This window comes from Peromyscus eremicus, chromosome 1 (assembly GCF_949786415.1).
Source record: "Peromyscus eremicus chromosome 1, PerEre_H2_v1, whole genome shotgun sequence".
NCBI lineage: Eukaryota > Metazoa > Chordata > Mammalia > Rodentia > Cricetidae > Peromyscus > Peromyscus eremicus.
Genome location: NC_081416.1, coordinates 47,322,981 through 47,344,391, shown reverse-complemented (window position 1 = coordinate 47,344,391; position 21,411 = coordinate 47,322,981). Strand labels below are relative to the sequence as shown.

The window sequence follows — 21,411 nt, the reverse complement described above, 5'->3', positions numbered from 1 at the left end:
TTTTTAATCTCACTGCCTCAAGATATGTATGAGATACCAAAGAAAAGAAAAGCATTTTGCACCCAGAAAATATATGCTACAAAATATGGCAGGTCAAGTATAATTTGCCATAATCTAGCCTTTAACTGAGAAGTATATTTAAGAATCCCAGGACTGTAATTTTATAATAGGCATATATAAATAGTTATAGACCCTACAAGACTAAACAGCCTATAACTGTTCATATGTACTGTATTCCTTTCTACTGTATGAATTTGTCAAGTGTAAACTACTCAGTGAGCTACTGTTCAGCATGATTTTTTTTTTTTTTTTTTTTTTTGGTTTTTCGAGACAGGGTTTCTTTGTGTAGCTTTGCGCCTTTCCTGGGACTCACTTGGTAGCCCAGGCTGGCCTCGAACTCACAGAGATCCGCCTGGCTCTGCCTCCCGAGTGCTGGGATTAAAGGCGTGCGCCACCACCGCCCGGCCTGTTCAGCATGATTTAAAATACAGGGATATATGACTTTTATATCAAGAACTATGCATTATTTTATATATTAGGTGTAGCGTGAATCCTAATTGGTCTTAATAATAAAAACCCAGAGCCAGATATCGGGGTAAACGCTGAAAGATCAGCAAGCCTCAGTCACCTCTTACCTTGCCAACTCCTCAGCCTGAAAGGGGCTGAGCTCCTGTGTCCTCCCACCTTATATTACTGTCTCCACCTCCCCAGTGCTGGGATTAAAGGCGTGAGCCTCCACCACCTGGCTCTGTTTCTCTTTTAGACTGGATCAATCTCATACAGCCCAGGGTGGCCTTGAAATCCTGATCTTCTTGCTTCCACCTCCCAAGTGTGGGATTAAAGGTGTGTGCCACCACTGCCAAGCCTCTATGGTTAACTAGTGGCTAGCTCCACACTCTTATCTCCAGGCAAGCTATATTTGTTAGAGAATAAACAAAATATCACCACAATTAGGTTACATCAATTAAAAAGGATTGTGCTACATATATGGTCAGAGAGAATATTTGTCATGTAAACACATACCATGGTTAATAGCAAAAACAACCATTCCTTTCATTTTATGCATAGCACTGTATCTAGAAGTGACTGCTAGCTTTAGGTGGCTAGCAGTTTTAGTTTTGGGTGGCTGTGGAAAATTACACTTCTAAGTCTCCTTATAGCTATGTGGGGAGAAGTAACTAGGTCTGGGACACTGCAAAGAAGGCACTAAAAGTGAACATCTTCTACATTCTGCCCTTTAAAGGAAAAATATTCCCTCTCTTCTCATTTCTATAGACAGGGCAGGCCCCAATGGAGCTAGAGAAAATGAATGTGAAGATAAAAAGTTTAGAGTATCCTGAAGTTACCAAAGAATTAGTACATTTCCTTCTAGAACAACTGTTATCTAAGAAGAATAAGCTTTTTTAATGAATAAATCAGTTTGATAAGTTGAGCTCTATTAAAATGTCCAAATATCCAGTTAGGTCTTTTACATTATCACCAATTCTTAATTTTTTATAATTTATTTTTATTTTATGTTATGTTCATTGTTTTGCCTGCATGCATGTCTGTCTGTATGAGGGTGTCAGAAGCCCTGGAACTGGAGTTACAGACAGGTGTGTGCTGTGGGATAATGCTCTTGTACACTGTAAAGATTTGTCACGCAAAATGATTTAACAAAATACTGATTGGCCAGTAGCCAGGCAGGAAGTATAGGCAAGGCGACCAGACTAAGAGAATTCTGGGAAGAGGAAGGGCAGAGTCAGGAGTCACCAGCTAGACACAGAGGAAGCAAGATGAGAATGTCACACTAAGAAAAGGTACCAAGCCATATGGCTAAAAATAGATAAGAATTATGGGTTAATTTAAGTGTAAGAGCTAGTGAGTAATAAACCTGAGCTACCAGCTGAGCATTTATAAGTAATATTAAGCCTCAGAGTCAATTATTTAAAAGCAGGTGCTGGGTATTTGTGAATAAGCAGGCAGGTGTGAGCTGCCATGTGGGTGCTCTTCAATGTGGAATTGAACTTGGATCTCTTTTACGATAAGAGCAGCCAGTATTCTTAACCACTGAGCCATCTCTTCAGCCCCACCAACTCTTATTAATAAGCCCTATTATGAAGGTAGCTCTAGAGCCTATCACAGAAACTGGGAACTGTACCCTCAACAACATAAAGGATATAAAAGAGGCTGAGCCGAAAGTCCAGAGTCTGACTAAGCTCAGATTCGTTCTCACACTGCCTCCTTTCACATAATCTGTCTCTTGTGGTGAACTGTTCCTTGTTATCAATGCAGGTTTCTGCAAACTAGAATTGTCCACTAAGAAGAGAATTTCAACTATAATGTTACAGACCTATAGCATACTAGGAGTTTGAAGTTCTCAAAGGTCTTAGAACACTTAGAACCATGAAGTATATGCTGTTTAAATCTAAATAATAGTTATAGGCACATATAAAGGACCAAAACCATAACTGCTCTCCAAAGTGGTTCAACATTTAGGTGCTTGATAGTTAACACTTTAAATCTAATAGGTCAAGATAATCGCAAAAATAAATATTTTTTTGAATTCTTCCCAAGTTTTTCTTCTTTTCCAAATGTCTTAGAACCTAAACAAATTCCATTTCCGTGAAAGTACACTAGAAGAGGAAGGACTATACCAGATGATATTTCATTACATATGATAAACATTTTAAGGTAGAATTAGTCTCATTCGATAGGAACACAGGTTTACAGAGCTAATGTTCCCAACATAAATCAATGAAGAAGAGCTTTAATTTGATCCCACATTAGCAGAAATGCTGTCCCTATTATCAAGATATAACAATGAAACATAGATTTCAGTTTACATCAGAGTAGCCTTAAAAGGTGCAAGCTGCTGGAAGAGGGAGGTGGGTGTGGGATGGGACAACATACACTAAGACAGCATTTGCTGGCATCATTCAATGTGACTGAGGACCCAGAAGGATTAAGGGTCTACAGGTTCTATCTTGAAATTGCTCAAGAAAAATAATCAGATGACCAGCTAGTTCAGACTCTTTGGGCTCAGTTTTAACTTAACAGGAAGGGAATTAGAAAGATAACAAATTCATATGCTTGCAAAATGCAATGATTCAAATGGATTTAGAAGCAGTTCCAGGTCTTCCCGAAAGAGAATTTAAAGGCCCGTCTTTGCTGACACTGCTGTAGCTAGAGCTGGACATGTGATAATGCCCAGGTGGGGAGCTCCCTCACCCCACAGATTAGGAAATTGAGGCTGAGAGAGGCAAAGTACTTGCTACAGGTCACACAGCTTGGCTAGATTAGACAAAGCCATGTGATTTGTAGCTGGGAAGCCAGGACTCAACCAAGGCTATGACTGCCAGCAGCTGGCATTTCTTCTTTATAGAACTGAGAGCTTGGAGGCAGTTATTTGTAATTCATTGCCTGAAAATGAGATATAACATGTGAAAGAACTTCCATAGGAATTACCATGAGACATATCTTATGAGGACAAAAATCTGAGAGCAAAGTACAGATCTATCTAATATCCAAAAATGGGGAGAAGAAAAGGTTCAGACAGATGAGTGTTCATGGTTATTAAATTCTGGTATTAGGGATCCTATGAAATTCTAAAATCTAAGAAATCAGCAAAGATAAATTATTATCTTTGTCTAATGCTTAGGACTTCAGTAGTAACTATGTATATCAGCTCTAACTTTTAATGTAATGAAATATATTAGAAAACTATTTTTCTGTAATTTTAAAACTATAGATCAACTTTAAGTGAGCTAAAACTTGGTTTTTACAGAAAAAGGTTTTATAGTTAAAACCACCAAATTTACTTAATAGTTATAATTACTACATTTTTGTAAGTCTGGAAAAAAAACTATACACAATCAAAACCAATCAACACACAGAGCTAAATTAAAGGCAGACAATCTAGACGTATATAAATTTACCTCCTGTTTCTGTCAGACTCCAGACTCGACTTTCAAATGCTCAAAACACCTCCAACTACTGTCTTGTAGCTTGTGCACAGTCTCTAGGGAACACCTTCCTTTTTTTCCCCACAGACAAAATCATTTAATTTTTAAATAAAAACATTTAAAAATAAATTCAAATGCCACAGCTGCCTTTCTGGCAGCAACACTGCCACACAGAGAGCTCGTGTTAAAAGATCAGATTAAGAGCCTTCAGTCCTGGCACTAAGTGATGCCCGTAGCCATGCAAGAGTGATTTTCCTGCCGCCGAAGAGACAGGAAATAGAATCCTTCTTTCTCTAATAACCTGCCTCCTCCACGCCCTCCAGATTAAGGTCCATCTGGCCTCAGGGAAGAAATGAGGTGTCTGCTTACAGAATACCCTAAAATATAAGGTAGACTATATTCAACCTCAAACACCAATGAGACCCTGAACAATGAGAATAAACCCATTTGTTGCTTATATTTTAAAAGGCATACTCCCATCTTAGGAAATTAGAAAGAGTGAAAAAAGAAAAGATATACACAGAATTAGGATTTAGGAAACCATGATGTAGGGTCATTATGTGTATTAAGGACTGAAATCAAGAAATTTCAAACCCTTAGGAAAACAAATAGTTAAATGTTGAAAGAATGAGGTCTACCCTCCCAGATGAGAGCAAAAAAAAAGAGTTGCTAATACCTTCCCCCCATGGTTTTTCTCTATGGGGTACAAACATCCTCAACCACTTAATTTCAGTCTTGCTTAGCCCTGCTACCATTGCACATTCTGTTCTTACTGGGACTGTTCATACAAACAACGTAACTCCTGTGGGAAAACAAATTAGTACCTCCAGACCACCTTTCATTTCTGGCCATAATCCACAGATCGCAGACATAGATAAACCTGTCCTAGTAATTGCATAAAATGGTCTGTACCTGCTGAGGCCCAAAGACTAACACCACTCCTAGGGATATTTCTAACTTTTCCCTTCTACCTTTGGGTATCACATCTCAGCCTGGTTACAGCTTGGAGGGTCACATACTCTTCTCAATCTCTATCTCCACAAGTAGAACTTCTTAAAGTAAGAAAAACTCACTAATCTAAGTGAGACCTGAAACAGTCAAGCTTCCCAAAGAAATGAAAATATGGGCTAGAGAGATGGCTAAAGGTTGAGAACACTTGCTTCTCCGAGGAACTAGGTTCTGTTTCCAGCATTCACTTGTTGGCTTACAGCCACGGGTAACTCCGTTTTTAGGGACCTACTGCCCCCTTCTGGCCTCTACAGGCACCAGGCACATATGTAGCACACATACATACATGGAGGCACATAGACATAAAGATAAATAAATCTTAAAAAAAGAAAGAAACACAAATATGCTTCTTGACACTTCGTCAAAAGACATCTAATATAGTCACAGGCAAATACTAAGTAAAAATAGGTAAATGAGGATAATGAGGTATTGTGGTCATAGCTAAAAGGCAAAGGAAAACAGCATGTGAATTAGAAAGTAGCAAGGTTTATGAATAGAGTGTGCCCTTCTTCAACTAACAGTTACTCAAATCTAAACCCGGTTTGGACAAATTAAGTCAGACAGAAATCTACATATAAGGCATGTACAAACTCAAATACATTTATTGTTACACAAATGTATAAACAGCTGTTTTGAACAACAGAGACAGAACACAGTAACTAAAAAGTGTAGGAAGAAGGTACCTTCTCTATCCAAAAAAAGTACCAAGTTCTGTGGCCCCAAGACTTTATAAATAGTTCTTCCTTTTTACAGCTGATCATACCAGAACAAATAAAGGATTCAATAATCTAAAAGCAAACCATCCCTTTCCAGTATTCTCATTTAAACTTTCTACCTACCCAGAGCAAGCAAATAAGCAAAGTAAAGGAAGAGGAGGATACAAGGAAACCACCAAGCACTAGAAAGGTAGACCCTTCTTCACACCTGCATGAATTTTTGACAGTATGCACTTTCCCTGGTAGTAAGCAAAACAAAACTGGTGAGCCACATGCCAGGCATTGGCCTATAAAAAGGTTCCTATCAGCAAAGCCTAAAGTGACACAGAAACGAGTACATTTATCTTGGATGCCTTTTTAAAATACATAGACAACATAAAGAATTAATCACTAATTTAAAATAACTTAAAAAAAAAAACAGCATCCAAAAGTCCCATTAGTTTATTCACAAAGTGAAGCTTTTCTATCTGATAAGTCTTCTGCTGAGTCTCAATGCTCACTGACAGTTGTAGAGATCAAGCTCTTGTCTTGCTGGCAATTTTACCATCTCTGTGGTTAGATGGCATTATAGCAAACAGGTAAAATTCTGAGCAACACTACTTTTAATAATGGTAGCAAAATATTTTAACAATTAAATTTTACTTAACAAATATTTCATTAACAAATATATTTAAATTATGTTAAACTGAATATTAATAAGGTTCAGAAGTTGGAATGAGAACGCTACATCCTAGAAATGTGAAATATGAACATCAAGAAAATGGCAAGGCCAGAATCAGGTCTATAGTCCCTCATCTGCAAAATCAATAAAATGGCAACAACTTCTAACCATCAGATCAACTATCTTACCTCTTGGGACAGGAAAGGAATGACCTGTGCACAGATAGCATTTAGTCGTTTAACAATCTCTGCCTGCAAAAAAGAGAAAAACAAGAGAAGAAACAGTCAGCTGGTTATAGATACCCAAAATATTAACCGGATATTAAAAGACACTTGTATTTTGGCTGGCAGTGCCTAAGGAAGAGGAAAACTACCTTCTAAGCAAGCCCATTAAAAGGAGGAAGTGACAACAGAGCCACATTAGCATTAGCGGCAGGATTTATTAAATAGCATTCATCTTAAAATTTAATCTTCAAGCATCAGGGTAATATAAAATGAATTTAATCTGTACAACTAGAAACCAGTTTTCAAAAGCTTTCATCAGAAGGACCCTTGCCCAATCTAATGATTTTCTCAAAACCCTGAGTCTTTATTTAATTCAAATTCCACCCATTTTTTCTCTACATATCCCAACTGTTTCCATAACCACAAGATTAGACTTCCACAGTTGTGTACAAATATTTCTTTCACTTCCCTACCCTCTCTTAAGTTCAAGCAAGCCTCGAACTTAACAACCTGAGATCTTCAGCCTCCAGAGTACTTGAATCTTAGGAGTGTGCTGCTGTACCTGGCAGCCTTTCCTTGTCAACACTTCAGTGGAGCTTTTATACTTAGTTTCCAAACTCCTAGGAGGTGTGTGGGGGGGGAACAGCATTAATCAAGTAAACTAATGTAATTATTAATTGCTGAGTAGTAGGATATTTTCAAACAGTAAAGGTTTCCAGATCTGTCAGCCAGGGTTTTCAGTGTGTAGTTTAGAACATGCTAAGGCCCTAGTACACTTAGACTATAGAAGCTATTCTTTAATACTTTTGGAAATACAGGGACAAAATGTATATACCTTGTACACACATTCTCCTGCCTTGGAACTGGGGTTTTAAAACAAGAATGAAAAAACGTGCTGTTACATATTTTCTTTAAAAACCTGTTTAGAACTTTACTGATGTTCACCTTAGTATGCATCTTCAGATGGCATGTTATACACTTTACGATATGCAGAAAGCTTTTAATATATGCACATATGTGCACACAAAATTGCTCATATTTTAATGATGGGGTGGTGAAAGAGGGAGGTTAAGAAATGCTAAAAGACAGAAAATGTAAAGCAATTACTATTCCTGAAACATTCTTAAAATAAATTTCACCCAGAATCAGTTCATTTTATGAAAGCACACAAATGTTCTTTTTCTTGCTAAGTCATTATAGAACAGCAACACTGCTTATGCAATTGGAGGCTTCCTTCTTTTTGCAGCAACCCTTTTAACTTTGTAGCTATGCCAGCACCTTAAAAACTTCATCAGTCAACCCAAAACAAAAATTCACCATGAAATCCCCAATGTAGGCTTTCCATTCCAGCCTGCACTTAACGAGAAAGACAAAGCCCAGAACCAGTAAACAGCAGTGACTAAAACTCCACTGTGCTGCCCTGATTTAATTTACTGCCCTGGCCCCACGGATCATTTAGCCATCCTTTAAGAATGCTTAAACCACCATGAAAGGCTGCAGTGGGAACCACTAAAACCCCTCTCCACCTAGATGAACATTCCACAGTGGTGATGGAGTTAAATTCTAAGGTAAGTTAAGAAAACAGAACAGTATTCAGGAGGCTGAATGCTCGGTGTCTCAAAGGCATTTGGTGGTTAGGCTTTTTGTAGGGAGAGGTGGGGATAGGAATAAAAGATAATGAGACTTTGGGGCAGACCAAACTGATGATTCTTATACTTAGAACCATCTGCCAAGCATATTTTCCTCATTATGTTGTTTACATAAATAAAATAGTCCCTTGCTAGGAGGGTTGAAAAAAGTATGTGGGCATGTAGGAAAACTGAGTTCTTTAATTTGCCTACATAATGTAGGCAGTAAAAACTACTCAGGAAACTCATTCATCTGGTCAAATAAAAAACAAGAGGTATTTGGTGCCTTAATAAGCTATTTTATGTCCAAGCACCTATTTAAGGCAAAAACAAAAAACAAAAAAAAAACCCCACCAAGATAAAAAGAACAAACGTCTTAAACTAAAAATTATGTATGCTAACATATACACCAACAGAAAAAGGAGGGTATATCTTCAAACTTTTTCTTTAAATGTCTCCGCTGGTTTAAAAAGACTTCTTAATTTCTTTATGCTGTCATGCCAATAGATTTTCATGGACAGGCTAATTGGCAGCAAGGGGGTGGGGTATGGCTGTGTGATTTCATACAATTAAGCAGGCCATTCCTCACTTTGAAAGCTAAAGTTGCCTCGGAAACACTGCTGCTTCCATGGTCATCTAATTTCACCTCTTTTGTCCCACAGGACCAAGCTTTGGGGAGGCATCATTTATTTTCAGGCCTTTCCACTGGGCTTCAGCGATCAACCAGTAATACTGTGGACACACACTTCTAATGGCCTATGTTTTGAAACTGAGTCTAATCTAATGGTGTGGGGCCCAAACTCCTTTTCTAGCACAGCCATTAAAGGATGTAGGTTATTGCTGTTGTCACCATTGATATTTGTCATTGTAATGTAATTAGGGCCCTAAAATGATGCATTACAGCCCTTGGCACAGCTTCTATTAAAATCTTTTCTTCTGCTCACTGAACTGCGACCTGCTTTCTGATGAATAACAGACAGACAGCTTTAGGGTAAGAAGCAGATTCATCAAAGAAGTATTTTTCAGCTTTGGGGAAAGAGGGAAAAAAGACAACCTAGGAGGAAAAGCCACAATACACATTTGAATTGCATCTGACCACTTGAAATTCTGATTGCATCTGATGAATCTCGCTTAGACAATATATTTCTAGTCTTTGAATCACATGGTTAATCAGGACTCTAATCTGCTATCCATCAGCCTATGCCAGTTCTTTGGCTTCCAATCAAATTTATAGGTGATGTGGGTCATGCATCCCTGAGCAATGCATTCACAGATAGCCCATTGAAAAAGGCAAAGATGCTGAAATACTGTTCGTTGTTAGAATTACTGAGTGTTATTATAGCATTGATGCTTTATAGGCACTGCTAAACTACTGTCTTTAACACCTATGATACTCCAAATCAGCATTAATAGTCCTAATAAAAGGACAATTGTTCATGTCAAAAAATGACAAAAAAAAAAACCCTCATACTTTGACAAATACATTAAACAACATCTGACACTTCTATTACATCTTCTCTATTCACAAAGATATACATTTAAAAAAAGCAGTTGATGGGGCTGGAGAAATGGCTCAAACCTTAAAACTGCTTGCTGAAGACCAGAGTTCTATTCCCAGAACCCACACCTGAAGGTGACAAAGGCCTGTTAATACCAGTTCAAAAGGATCAGACACCCTTTTCTGTACACACTAGCACTTGCACACATATATGCATACATATATCAGGCCCATACTAATAAAATTTCATTCAAATTTTTAATAAAAAAATAAGTTGAACACATTTTCCTACCCTCAATTCATCATTATTCTATTTCTTTTTACTTTCTTCATATCATATTCCAATCAAAAGATTCAATAAAATGACAATCTTCCCTGCTCAAAACAAACAAACAAGAAAAAAGCCATTTGGTTTTGGCAGAATACCTCAGAAAAAAGTGACAACAAAAAAAGACATTTTATGAAAACCCTGTGACTATGCACTCAACACCTGGTACTGTGTGCCGCCATGCTAGCTCTAGAGAAGAGAAGAATGGGACAGAGTGTCACCAGCCATAATGACAGTAAAAACACAGGGGAAATCTTAAGTCACTCATTTTAACTCTTACACACAAGAAAAGATTTTTTTGCAAAGTAATAAGGCTTTTTTATTTCATTCATTCATTCATTCATTCATTCATTCATTCATTCATTTATTTTGGACTTTTGGGACAGGATCTTGCTACTTAACTCTGGCTATTTTGGAATTCTGTATGTAAACCAAGCTGGATAAAACTTTTTTTTTAAAAAAGCTGCCCATTCCATTTCCTCCAACAAGAACTATCTGTGGATACTCAATGCATATTATATTGAACAATATGAAAGTGTAAATGGCACAACTTTTTTTTTAAACTTGTCTACATTTCCCTCAGTGAGTTACACTGGAACAAAGTCTGTACTGAAGGTATCACTAAAGCAATGTTATCCTGGTTCATGTTTTGAACTCACTTGTATGTCATTTCACCGTATGGTGAAGTGTGCTATAGAGTGCCAATGCACATCTTGGTTAATTGAACACTTTCAAGTACCCCATTTGTCCTAACAAGATACATTGGTAGTGCTCATGCAGCAATATTCAGAACAACAGTGACCCTATATCTCACGAAACTATTCCAATCTGTCCTTAAAGGGCTTATGAAAATTTTCTACAAGTATTAAATTGTGTTCCTCCCTCTTACCTTTGAGCTTTCTAAAAGTATTTCTTTAAAGGAAACCTTAGATAGTCACCTATTACCATATTACCTGAACTTTGATATTATATTTAATACTGCTCTACCATTAAGAGGGAATCAAGAGAATGTTATATTATACAGGGAAAGATTAATGATCCTTGTACCTGACATTCAGTAAGTCATACAAGGTCAAATCACTGCAGTTTTCAAGTCTGAAAAAACAATGTAACTAATGTTATTATGCTCAGCCCCTCAGAGAGGAAGGGCAGGAAATACAAAAAACGGATGAGAGGGAAAAGTAGGGTTCAGCAGGAGCAAGCAAGGAAAATTAGCTTCTCTGGTGACTTTATTCTCAGTTTTCACACAACAGGGTGGAGCTGGTTGAGAACCTGATTACAGGTGCTCACCAAGCTCTGACATGCTTCTCTCAACACTTCTCTGCCAGTATCACAGCAAGTAATGTCAGCTACTTTGTTTCTTTTCCTTCCATAAATATACTGGAGCCTTTCAATGCTAGTTACAATTACACATTTTCACACCTAGGCATAGGAATAAATACTCTTTGTGACAACAAATGAAAATAATATACCTTGAGTCTCCCAACAGGACTGATTATGATTAAAATGATGTGAGAAATACCCAAAAGGGAAGAATTCTGGATGCAGGAATAAATAAAACCAACTCACGGTCTTTATCAAGGTCTCACAGGGATGCCGGTACTGCATATCCATCAAAGCAACAAGACAAGCTATATGTTAGATGGAAAATCATGCCAGATGATTTGGTCATTTCTCCCTGGTCACATCCAGGCATGTCAAACTTGGAGGCCACAGGCCACAAGCCACACATACCCTAAGACAGCTATGAATGAGGCCCAACACGTTTACAGATAAAATCATGTTTCGATGCCAAAAAGTTAGACAACACCCTGGTTAGGTTAGACCTTCTTTATCTGTTTTCTTCTTGCTTATCATTTTTTTCAATAGTTCTTCATCTATGTGTACATTCCTGAGTATTTTCCTCTCTCCCTCCCAATAGCAGTCTTTTATAATGTCTTCATACTCCCTCTAGTTACCTGAAATTTCAACTATTTGAAGCTATTACTACCAAAACATCCTCTCAGTCCTTTGAATGTTTTCCCAGTGATGAGTACCCAGTCTGATCAAAATCAAAGTTGTGATTTGTTCCTATTTGCCCAGATACATGGCTCTCGTACATTCTTGTTATAGTGCTTGCTGGGTTAGACAGCCTGGGCAGGTGAATCACAGCCCTGGCAAGCTTGTATGGAAGGTACTTCAAGGACGGAGGCAGAGATTCTTTCTTAAGTCTGTTCTTCTTGACCCTGCTGCCTAAAACAGTCTTTACCAGGCATCCCAGGACTCATTCCTCACCATCATGTTAAGTCTCAGTCCATAAATACCCTCTTACTCCAATGACTGCACAGAAGAGACCCTCTTTTCCTACTCATTGACCCACTCCAGCCTTGTGTCTTGGCAACATCTGTCATTAGCTGGAATTATCTGTTTACTAATTGCCTGGGAATCTTGGTATAAAGCAGATAGAGTTGGGCCTGAAAAGATAGGCTCTGAACAAACTCCAAGGTGATGCTGAGAGATTCTACTGGTCCATAGAACAGGCAGACCTCAAGGAGAATAGCAAAGTTTTAATGCATATGAGCTTGATGAAGGCAGCCATGTGGTTAACAAGGACATTCCATGTGGCTGAATACAGAAGACATTTAATGTATCATTTTGTAAATGAAGTATAATCCAGGCCAAGCAGATGGAATTTTATAATTTTTTTGTAGAATGCAAAAATTGTTATAGAAGAGCTAGAATACAGCAGTGTACCAACAATAAAGGACTATTCATCTAGAAGGCTTACTCACATTCTAATTTGGTTTGTCTGGCTTCCTGGCACATATGTTTTCTGACATTTAGGAAGTCATGTCATTTAAAAAGAATTAGATGTATATAATCTCACTGGACAACAAGAAAAAATGCAAATTCATTCTGGATGACTTCTGAATGGTGAGTCAATGATTAAAGTTTCCATTCTGAATTTCTGGCAGGATATGTGATTTAAAAGATTATTTAGAAACAGAATGCAGATGTAGCTTAGCCTCCTTCTAATATTGCTTGTAGCAGATTACTGATCATCTGAGCCTTTGGCATTCAGTACATCTGCTAAAGGGTACACCAGGAGAGCATTTTGTATTCAGAGTTCAGAATAAATTCTAGAACAGTACCTGGAATAAATCAATTTGGTTAGAACAGTCCACAGAAAGGCCTTAGTCATGCTGCACCATCACAGGGCTTATAAGAAGTAAAAGAACAGTTCCTAATAATTCAATGTGCAGAGGGTCATAGGAACTACACATGCTGCAGTATATTCACACCTACCTCATACCTATTAAAACATTGTTTAAAATAGACTATGAGAGCCAGGCCAGAGGAGCCATGGACACAGCTGTAGCACAATACCTCCAGAGAACAGGTGCCTTCATATTAAGGCCAGGAATTGCTTCAATGTTCCTTGTTTCACGAGCCCTGAGCATCAGGTAAATTAACTTGCAATTCTACTTTCTGGTTCCCAAACAAGCTCCTCAACGTACTTGACAAACCTGTTTGAATACACTCTTGTTCAATGTTTTAAAAATTAGAATTTTTTTTTTGCCAAGAGAAAACAAATATCTTGCTTAATTTTTGCTTTTTGTTGTTGGAGTGGTATATTCCACCCAAAAGGGACTCTCACTCGAAACTCCTCATCTAAGCTTCTTTCAAGAGCTCATACTGAGATGATCAATCCCTTTTCCCCGAGGGAAGCCATCTGGAATACACTGGCCCAAAAATTAAGCAGCAAAAAGGAAGTTCCATACAACAGATTGAGGTGCCACTTGCCCCAGTAACCATAAAACCCATAAATGCTCCCTGTAGTCTGGCTTCTTTTATGTGGTATGCATGTGCGTGTGTTTTAAATACTCCACAAGGGAAGTTGAGAAAAGTAAAGGTTAAAAACTATTGTTGTCTATTTGTGGTTCTATAATCTAAGTTACTTTTAGAATGCAGTCATTCCTCTGTCTATGAGAGATTTGTGATGGGAGCCTCCACAGACATCAAATCTGAAGATGCTTATTATTCATAAAATGGCAAGGGATTTGAACAGAACCCATACATACTCTCTTGCTATCACACCTAACAGAATGTAGATACAATATAAATAGCTTTAATGCACTTCACTGTTTAGGAAACAACGATGGACAAACATGTGCTTAGTACAAGCACATTTCTCCCAAAAACACTGAATCTACAGTTGGCTGAACACACATAAATGCAACTGTGGACGTAAGGGCTGACTGTATTTCAAGTTACTTTAAATCGCATCATGCATGGAATTTATGATATTTAAACACATGCACCTTGGTAAAGGCCTAAACCATGAATATATTACTGCCTTTTTATTCATTCAGCGAGTATTTATTAACTGCCTACTTACTATTGTCAGAACTCTTAGGTACTGAGTGGAGACATGGGTGAAGTGAACAAGACAATCCCTGCTGTCCTGAAGTTCAAAGCACAGGGGTAGACACAAAGACAAGTACATAGGCATACAAAAAAGAATTTCAGGTATTGAAAAGGTATCTACAAAGAAGACAATCCTAGGATAAGGGTGAGTCTGGTTTGGATAGGATAATCAGGAAAAGACAAAAGGAAGTGATTTAAAAGTTGAAACATGGTCAATAATATCTCCCAAAGCAGGTTCTATATATACCATACCTTGCAGAAGTTATTAACAAGTACATATGGAAAGTGCTCTCTGACCAGATGGCCACACTCTTTCTAAACAAAATTAAACAGCTTTCTTCCCTATCAGACATCTTAAAGTGTTCTATTTGATAGTATTAGTTTAATATCTTTGGGATGAAATACACAAAAAGCAGTACTACTGAAACTTCCTTGACTATGGAAACCTAAAAGCTCTCATAGCAGACAATATTCTCAGGAAACAGCTGGTTAGTGATTTCACAAATCAGACCTCACCCCAGATATATTAGCTCAAAATCTCCAAGAGTAGGACCTGGGAATCAGTGCTCCATTTTAAAATTCCTTGTGTAATTCTAATGTACATGTAGGATTGAAACCATTATGCTAGAATACAGGATACATCCAGTAAAAGTCAGTGGAAAGAGGTGCAGAAGCAGTCTATCTATCAGGGTCTGACTGTGCAGGCCTTCAATGCCGAACTCCAGAGTTTGAAGTTAACTTGGTAGGCAGCAAGGATCTACCAGGGACAATTTCTAGGAAAGTGGTAGCAAGTTATAAGCATGTTAAGGTATTTCAATGTCTTTAGGGTTCTAGCCCTCTTCTTCCCACAGATTACATTTAAATGGTTATGGAAAGAAGAGCTAACAAACATAAAACATACTACAAGAGGAAAGATGGAAGTTGAAAGAATTTTAGAGCAAGAACAAAATGAATTCTCCAAGCACCTCTAACTTAGGAAATGAAACTATGATTTCAGATATTGGCTTTCCCTCTGAGCTAGCAGCTGTGGCACACAGTATAGTGAATGCAGAAGGCTCTGACCCCATGAGGTGTTACAGTCCACCAAGGAAGAAGATCAAGCAGAAATAAACACAAGAAACCAGGCCTAGTGGCGTAGGCCTGTAAACCCAGGTACTAATGAGGCATCATCAGTTCAAAGCCTGTCTAGGCAACAGAGTAAGCTCAAGGCCAGTCTGTGTAGTGTAATGAGACACTGTTCCAGAATATAAAGTAAAAAGAGGGCTTGGGTTATACAGTTCATTTAGCTCTCTGGTAATGTGCTTGCCTATCACAGGCAGAGTCCAGGGTTCAATTCCCTACTGGGGGGGGGGGCGGTTAAGGATAGTGGGGAAAATCCTTATATGAGACCTAGTAAGTCCTCAGTCTTTAATAATTGTCTACTACTCTGTCAGACTCTATGTCACATCTAAAACAATAGAAGAACAGATAGGATTTACAAAGCCCATAATATAGTAAATGAGATGGATAGTATTTCTCAGTGATCAAGGCAGGAATGTTATCCTGAGGAACTAAGATAAAGTGAGCCTGAAAGATGAAGATAGAGGGGCAGGGCAAGAAAAGACCATTCTAAAGAGGTAGCCTGCCATACCAGCCTAAAGCATCCACAGCACAGGAAAAGCAGTGGCAGCAGATGTGGCTAGAAGTGGTTCAGACAGCCTGTTCCCATCACGTAAGACCACTTAGACATTGCCTTACTCACAGTGAGTGATCCTAAATATGGTGGCAAGGAGTGCTACATCAAGTCACACCAACTATCTTAATAATTAAAGAGAGCCTGGTTTGTGCAGGGTACGTCACTTAATGCTCAGAGCAATGTGAAGAGTTTTATTACTCTTCCCTATTTTAAGATAAGAACAGTAAAGTGTTAAAGAAATCCCCATAATCAGAAAGATAGCAAGAGAGAAAGAAATGCAAGCAGGAACAACAGGGGGCAGATTTTAGAAAACCTGTGGCCTGGATGCATGGTGTAGCTAATGAGTAAGAAGGAAGCACAAAGATCTTGTCCTCCCCCTGAGGACTTCCTGCCTGCAGAAACTGGGTAGACAGGTTAGCTGACTTCCTTACATAAGCTCACTGGACCTCAAGCAGGCTTGTGGAGGAGGATAACATTTGGAAACATGTTGGGTTTAACTACCTATGAGACACTCAAAGGAGAAAGACAACAAAAGGAAGGCAAAGCTCATCTACTTAACAGTGAATCAGATAAAGCATCCAGAGAGGAGAATAAACCATACTGAGAATACTGGCAGATTTTCCCTGCCCCTAAACATGACCCAATACCAGAAATGCAGGGACAGCAAAGGCTACCTACCAGTAAAGACAGTCAAGAAGCAAGCCAACAGAACCTCTGGCACCAAGGTCTAATGGACAATAATGGTAACCAGAGTGACAATAAGGCAAGAAGACACATTGCATGGAGAGAACTGTGTGTGGCTGGACTGGATTTGGGCAACAGAAGGAGTCTATGAAACAAAAAAGAAAGCCTGAATGTACAGCTACATATTAAGGTAGGCAAATCTAAGGTCTGTGTCAAGGTTTGTTTTGGAGAATAGTTACCACAAGGGATGGAAACAACTCAGCCTAAAGTGTCTATAACATTCTGAAAACACAGCAGATGTAAATCATCAGCTATGAATTCCCAGATCTGCAGGTGATTTTCTAATTAGTAATCTGAGCCATGACTAAGCAAATTCCCAAGTGATCCCAAACTCCATTTCCACACCTTGATATGAGAAGAGTTGCCCTAGATATGAATGGCAGAAGTACCTATGCAGACTGATGTATGAATAAAAATCCTTTGCTTTAGAACTGAGATCAGATAGTACACCAAATTGAGTGGCTATGTTGTTAGGTGTTGACTGAAGCTCAGGGTTTTCTCTATTCTCAATTAAGCAAGTATCCCTCACTAATTTACACTACACTGGGGAAAGGCTGCAAAGCTCAAGAGGAGGCTAAGGAAAGATCTAAGGTAGCAGAAGATGTCAGACCCTCTGGTACAATAACAAAGGAGAGACAAGTGCTTCCTCAATTGACTAAGAGGGAGGTCGCAGGCCAGCTCCAGAAAATTTGCTGTCTCTCCACTTTGATACAGTATGACCCAAAAAAGACATTCTTGTATTTACGTTCTGTTACTGACAAAGGATCTCTCTTCTGTTTTCTCAGTAAACAGACACCTGCCCTGGGTGCAGTAAAACTTATACATAGTAGTAAGGAGTAGCAGCAGCTTCCATGCAGGAGGGAAGAGTTGGAATCGATTTTATTTATTTATTTATTATTTGTATTTATTAATTAATCAATTTTTATTTATTTTATTATTTAATGACATGGTCCTAAAATTTAAGACTACAGAATAAAAGTTATGAGATTCATAGAAATGTTCTTTTCACTGAATAGATGGTAAAAAGTAGGGGAAGAAGAAACCCCTGAAAGAAGAATTTATAAGTACTCAGAAGAATTTAAATAAGTTTTACATTCCCAAGTACAACCTGCAATGCTCCCAAGAGCTGCCAACTTATGAATCTGTCAAATGTCTGGCCCATGCTGTGCATGTTCATACCACCTAGAATTTGATCAGACCTTTAGTTCAACTTACTTTTGTAAGTATTTAAGATCACACTTTACTTTATGAACTTCAATCTCAGACTATGCTCACTGTATAAATAACCCTGATGAATCTTTTGATTGACTATTCTAAAATGTTAGCCACCCCCAGATCATCACCAATTAGCAGGTCGATAAGAGGCTTATGGCCAGGATGTTTTAGTTCAGGTGGGTGGGTTTGTCTTGTTTATGTTTTAAAGATAAAGACACAGACCACAAAAGAAGCTGCATGTTGACTTATATTCCAGTACAAGCTCCTTATCTCATTGCCCAGTTTTATCAAATGTTCAAAGAGCTGCCGAAGTCCATGGACCATGCTCTGGGTAACTCTACTCCACAGTAACAGTCCTAAATCCCAAACTGTGGCTTCTTTAGCCTTAAATTTTAGTCTATGCGGCTTCATGGCAGCAAGCTTCTCCAACACAACTCTAAGAAATAAAACATTTCTTACCTTCCTTCCCGGCTTAGAGAAGCTAAATGGCCACAGCTGTAACACTATTTAGGAACCAAATGAGTGAAGTCATTCATTCAGGGGTCTTCCTACTAGATCTTGCTGCCCACTAGTATGGGGTTGAACCACAAATTATAAATAGTATTTTCTTACTGAATACTATGAGACATTGAAAATAACATGAAATTTAAGATTAGAATAGCCAGTAGGATACTGGAACTAGCATGAATGTATTTGAGCTTAAGTATGTTTGAACTTCTGCAATAAAATGTACTTTTAAGTTGGTGTGCTTTAACTTCTATTTAATAAATTCCCCCAAATGATTCTTTTTGATTACTTACCCCAAAATGATTCTAAGGATTTAGAGGTCAATCTAGGAAATATACCAAAATGGAAAGGGTGTTTGCAAATCACAGTTTAGTAGTACAGGGTCTTAGTGAACAAAGAAGGGGGGCGAAAACCCCCCAAAAAAACCCACTACCTTCTCTGTAGCAATGTAACAGTCCACCAGCTAGTCACTGAGTCAGGGCTCTGAGCACCAAGCTATATACAAAGCAAGGATCTACAGGGAACTGCCTCTAGAACCTCTAGGGTACCAACAATCACAGGTGTTCAAGTCCCTTCTATAAAAGGGTCTAGTACTTACATGTGAGCTATGCACACCCTCCTATATACTCTAACTCATCTCTAGATTACTTAAAACATCTAATGCAATGTAAGTGTGGCGTGGGAAGCAGTTATACTTTATTGTTTAGTGAACAGTGGAAAGATAAAGATAATCAGTACAGACAAGTCTTTTCTTAAGTAATTTTTATCAAGTTACCTAATGATAGACTTTTTTGACACTTTAAAATGAAATAAAAACACACTACTTATTTCATGTATTCATGTCTGAAACCTGACTGGTGAATTCACTGAGGAACATAGCTTCACCAGTCAGTGTATAAAGGGAGACTACGCAGTCCCTGTCTTCAGCCTTTGCCTGGTCCACAGTACTTTCTTTAGCTTGCTGAAATTCTGTTAATATTTAATTTCCTTTAATATTACTTTCTATAGTGAAAGCAAAGAATCTAAGCCCTATCTTTAAAGAGTTCAATCTAACTTATCCTGAGAAGAACAAAGACATTACTGTGTTTGGAGAAAGCATCTAGAATAGAAGCATGAAACCCATAATGAGCACACCCAGGAAAACATTTCTACCACCACTGTTGATGATTATGTCATTACATTCAAATGGCCCCAAATTAACACTAGCTCTATGTGGTGTGATAGAAATTTAAAGCTGTAGGCAGATTTGAAGACATTCCACACCCCAAAGCAACATATGTTTCTGACAGTTACAGCAGACTATATGACAAAGCAGTAAAACCACACACTGCCACACACACACACACACACACACACACACACACACACACACACACACCCTGCGCGCACGCACCCCCCCCCCCCCCCCCCCGGGCTAGATATGTGGCTTCGTGCCACCAAGCAATATTTTGGTTTACCAAACTGTTCTCTATGGGCTTCCTAATTTCATGTGTATTCAACTTTTCTTACTATCACTGCTATTCTCACTCAACTACAGAAGCTTAAGCTTAAGAAGGATCAATGGGTACAGTAACACTTTAAAATGTAATGCATGCCCCATATTGAGGGGAAGGGTTAAACAAACACAATTTATGTTTATCATAATTCTTGTGTTTAGCGCATCAGGAACATAATAAAAAACAGAAATATTATTTCTTTTGAAACACAGTTCTGCAAGCAAATTTAGATTCAGCTTCATATTTACTAAAGACTTCACAACACAAAAAGGAATCACCTATCTGGGATTGTTAGTCAGAGGATATAAGAATTTAAAAACAAAAACAAACAAACAAAAAACCCTGAGAAATACAAGAATAATTAAAGTTTCAATGGCTGATAAATAAGTTAGAGGGTCTTGCACCTATATTGACATTCAGAATCTCTCTAAAGAGGAAAAAGTTAAAACTGAAATTACTTAAAATCCATTCTATCAATATAATAATTATGCCAACAATCACAAAAAAGTGATGATTCACAAAAACTTACAAAGTCACCCAGTGGCCAAATGCTTTCCCTAAAAGGAAATGTTCCACAAACCACTGTCCACAAAGGATTTGCCCAGCTAACACTCTTGTGGTCTGGGTACAGAATACAAGCACTAATAGTAGCATCCTGGAAGTCTAGGCAAGAGCATAGGTTCAGCACCAGGAGAAACGAAAAAACAAACTCTTCCTTTCTCTCCCCTTCCTTTCACACCTTCTTTCCTAGACATTCACACTATAATACACCTAACACCAGTTTTTCCCCATTCAGTGTCTCTCTGCTAATGTCCCCATGTTTCTCCCACCTTGTAGAGGATAGTGCCTTGGGGCCTTCTGCAAAGCCTTGCCATAACCATGACTACAATACCACATGGTTCCCTCCTTTCTAGTCCTACTACTACTCCTCTAACTCAGACCCAACCTCCTCAATGCTGTCTCTCTGTTCACATGGTTACAATCAACATTCACTGATATTTGCTCTTGGACCTTAAGCTAGGTGCAGAGAAGAACATACGAACAAAACAGATGTGGTCCTGGATTTTCATGTGACTGTCTGTTTCCTTCAACAGTCCAAGCACTCTTTCTAGCATGTGAAGCCTTCAATAATCACATCCTAAACCAACTCCTACTACTGTCTACCACTGGAAATGCTAACCACAGCCTGAACATGCACAAAACATTCTTGATTCTGTGGCTCCCACTTATAATCTTCCCCACTCTGTTCTCCCTGCCTAAGGGGTCTTTGCTCCTTAAAATTCATCTACCACCTTCCATAACAGCACCCTAATAGTTCCAGAACTAGAAAGATGACCTCCTCTCCATTTTCTATCACAAG

The 21,411-nt window shown here is 38.4% G+C and overlaps 1 protein-coding gene across 7 annotated transcripts in view; it reads right to left on the bottom strand.

Moving 5' to 3' along the window:
* The window catches only part of Tle4 (TLE family member 4, transcriptional corepressor), a 140,039-nt gene that overhangs the window by 100,895 nt on the left and 17,733 nt on the right, over positions 1–21,411 (bottom strand). For all 7 annotated transcript variants that reach the window (XM_059260099.1, XM_059260115.1, XM_059260135.1 and 4 more), the window contains exon 5: positions 6,518–6,580. In XM_059260099.1, the coding sequence (XP_059116082.1) occupies positions 6,518–6,580 (63 nt within the window). The remainder of the gene's footprint in view (positions 1–6,517; positions 6,581–21,411) is intronic.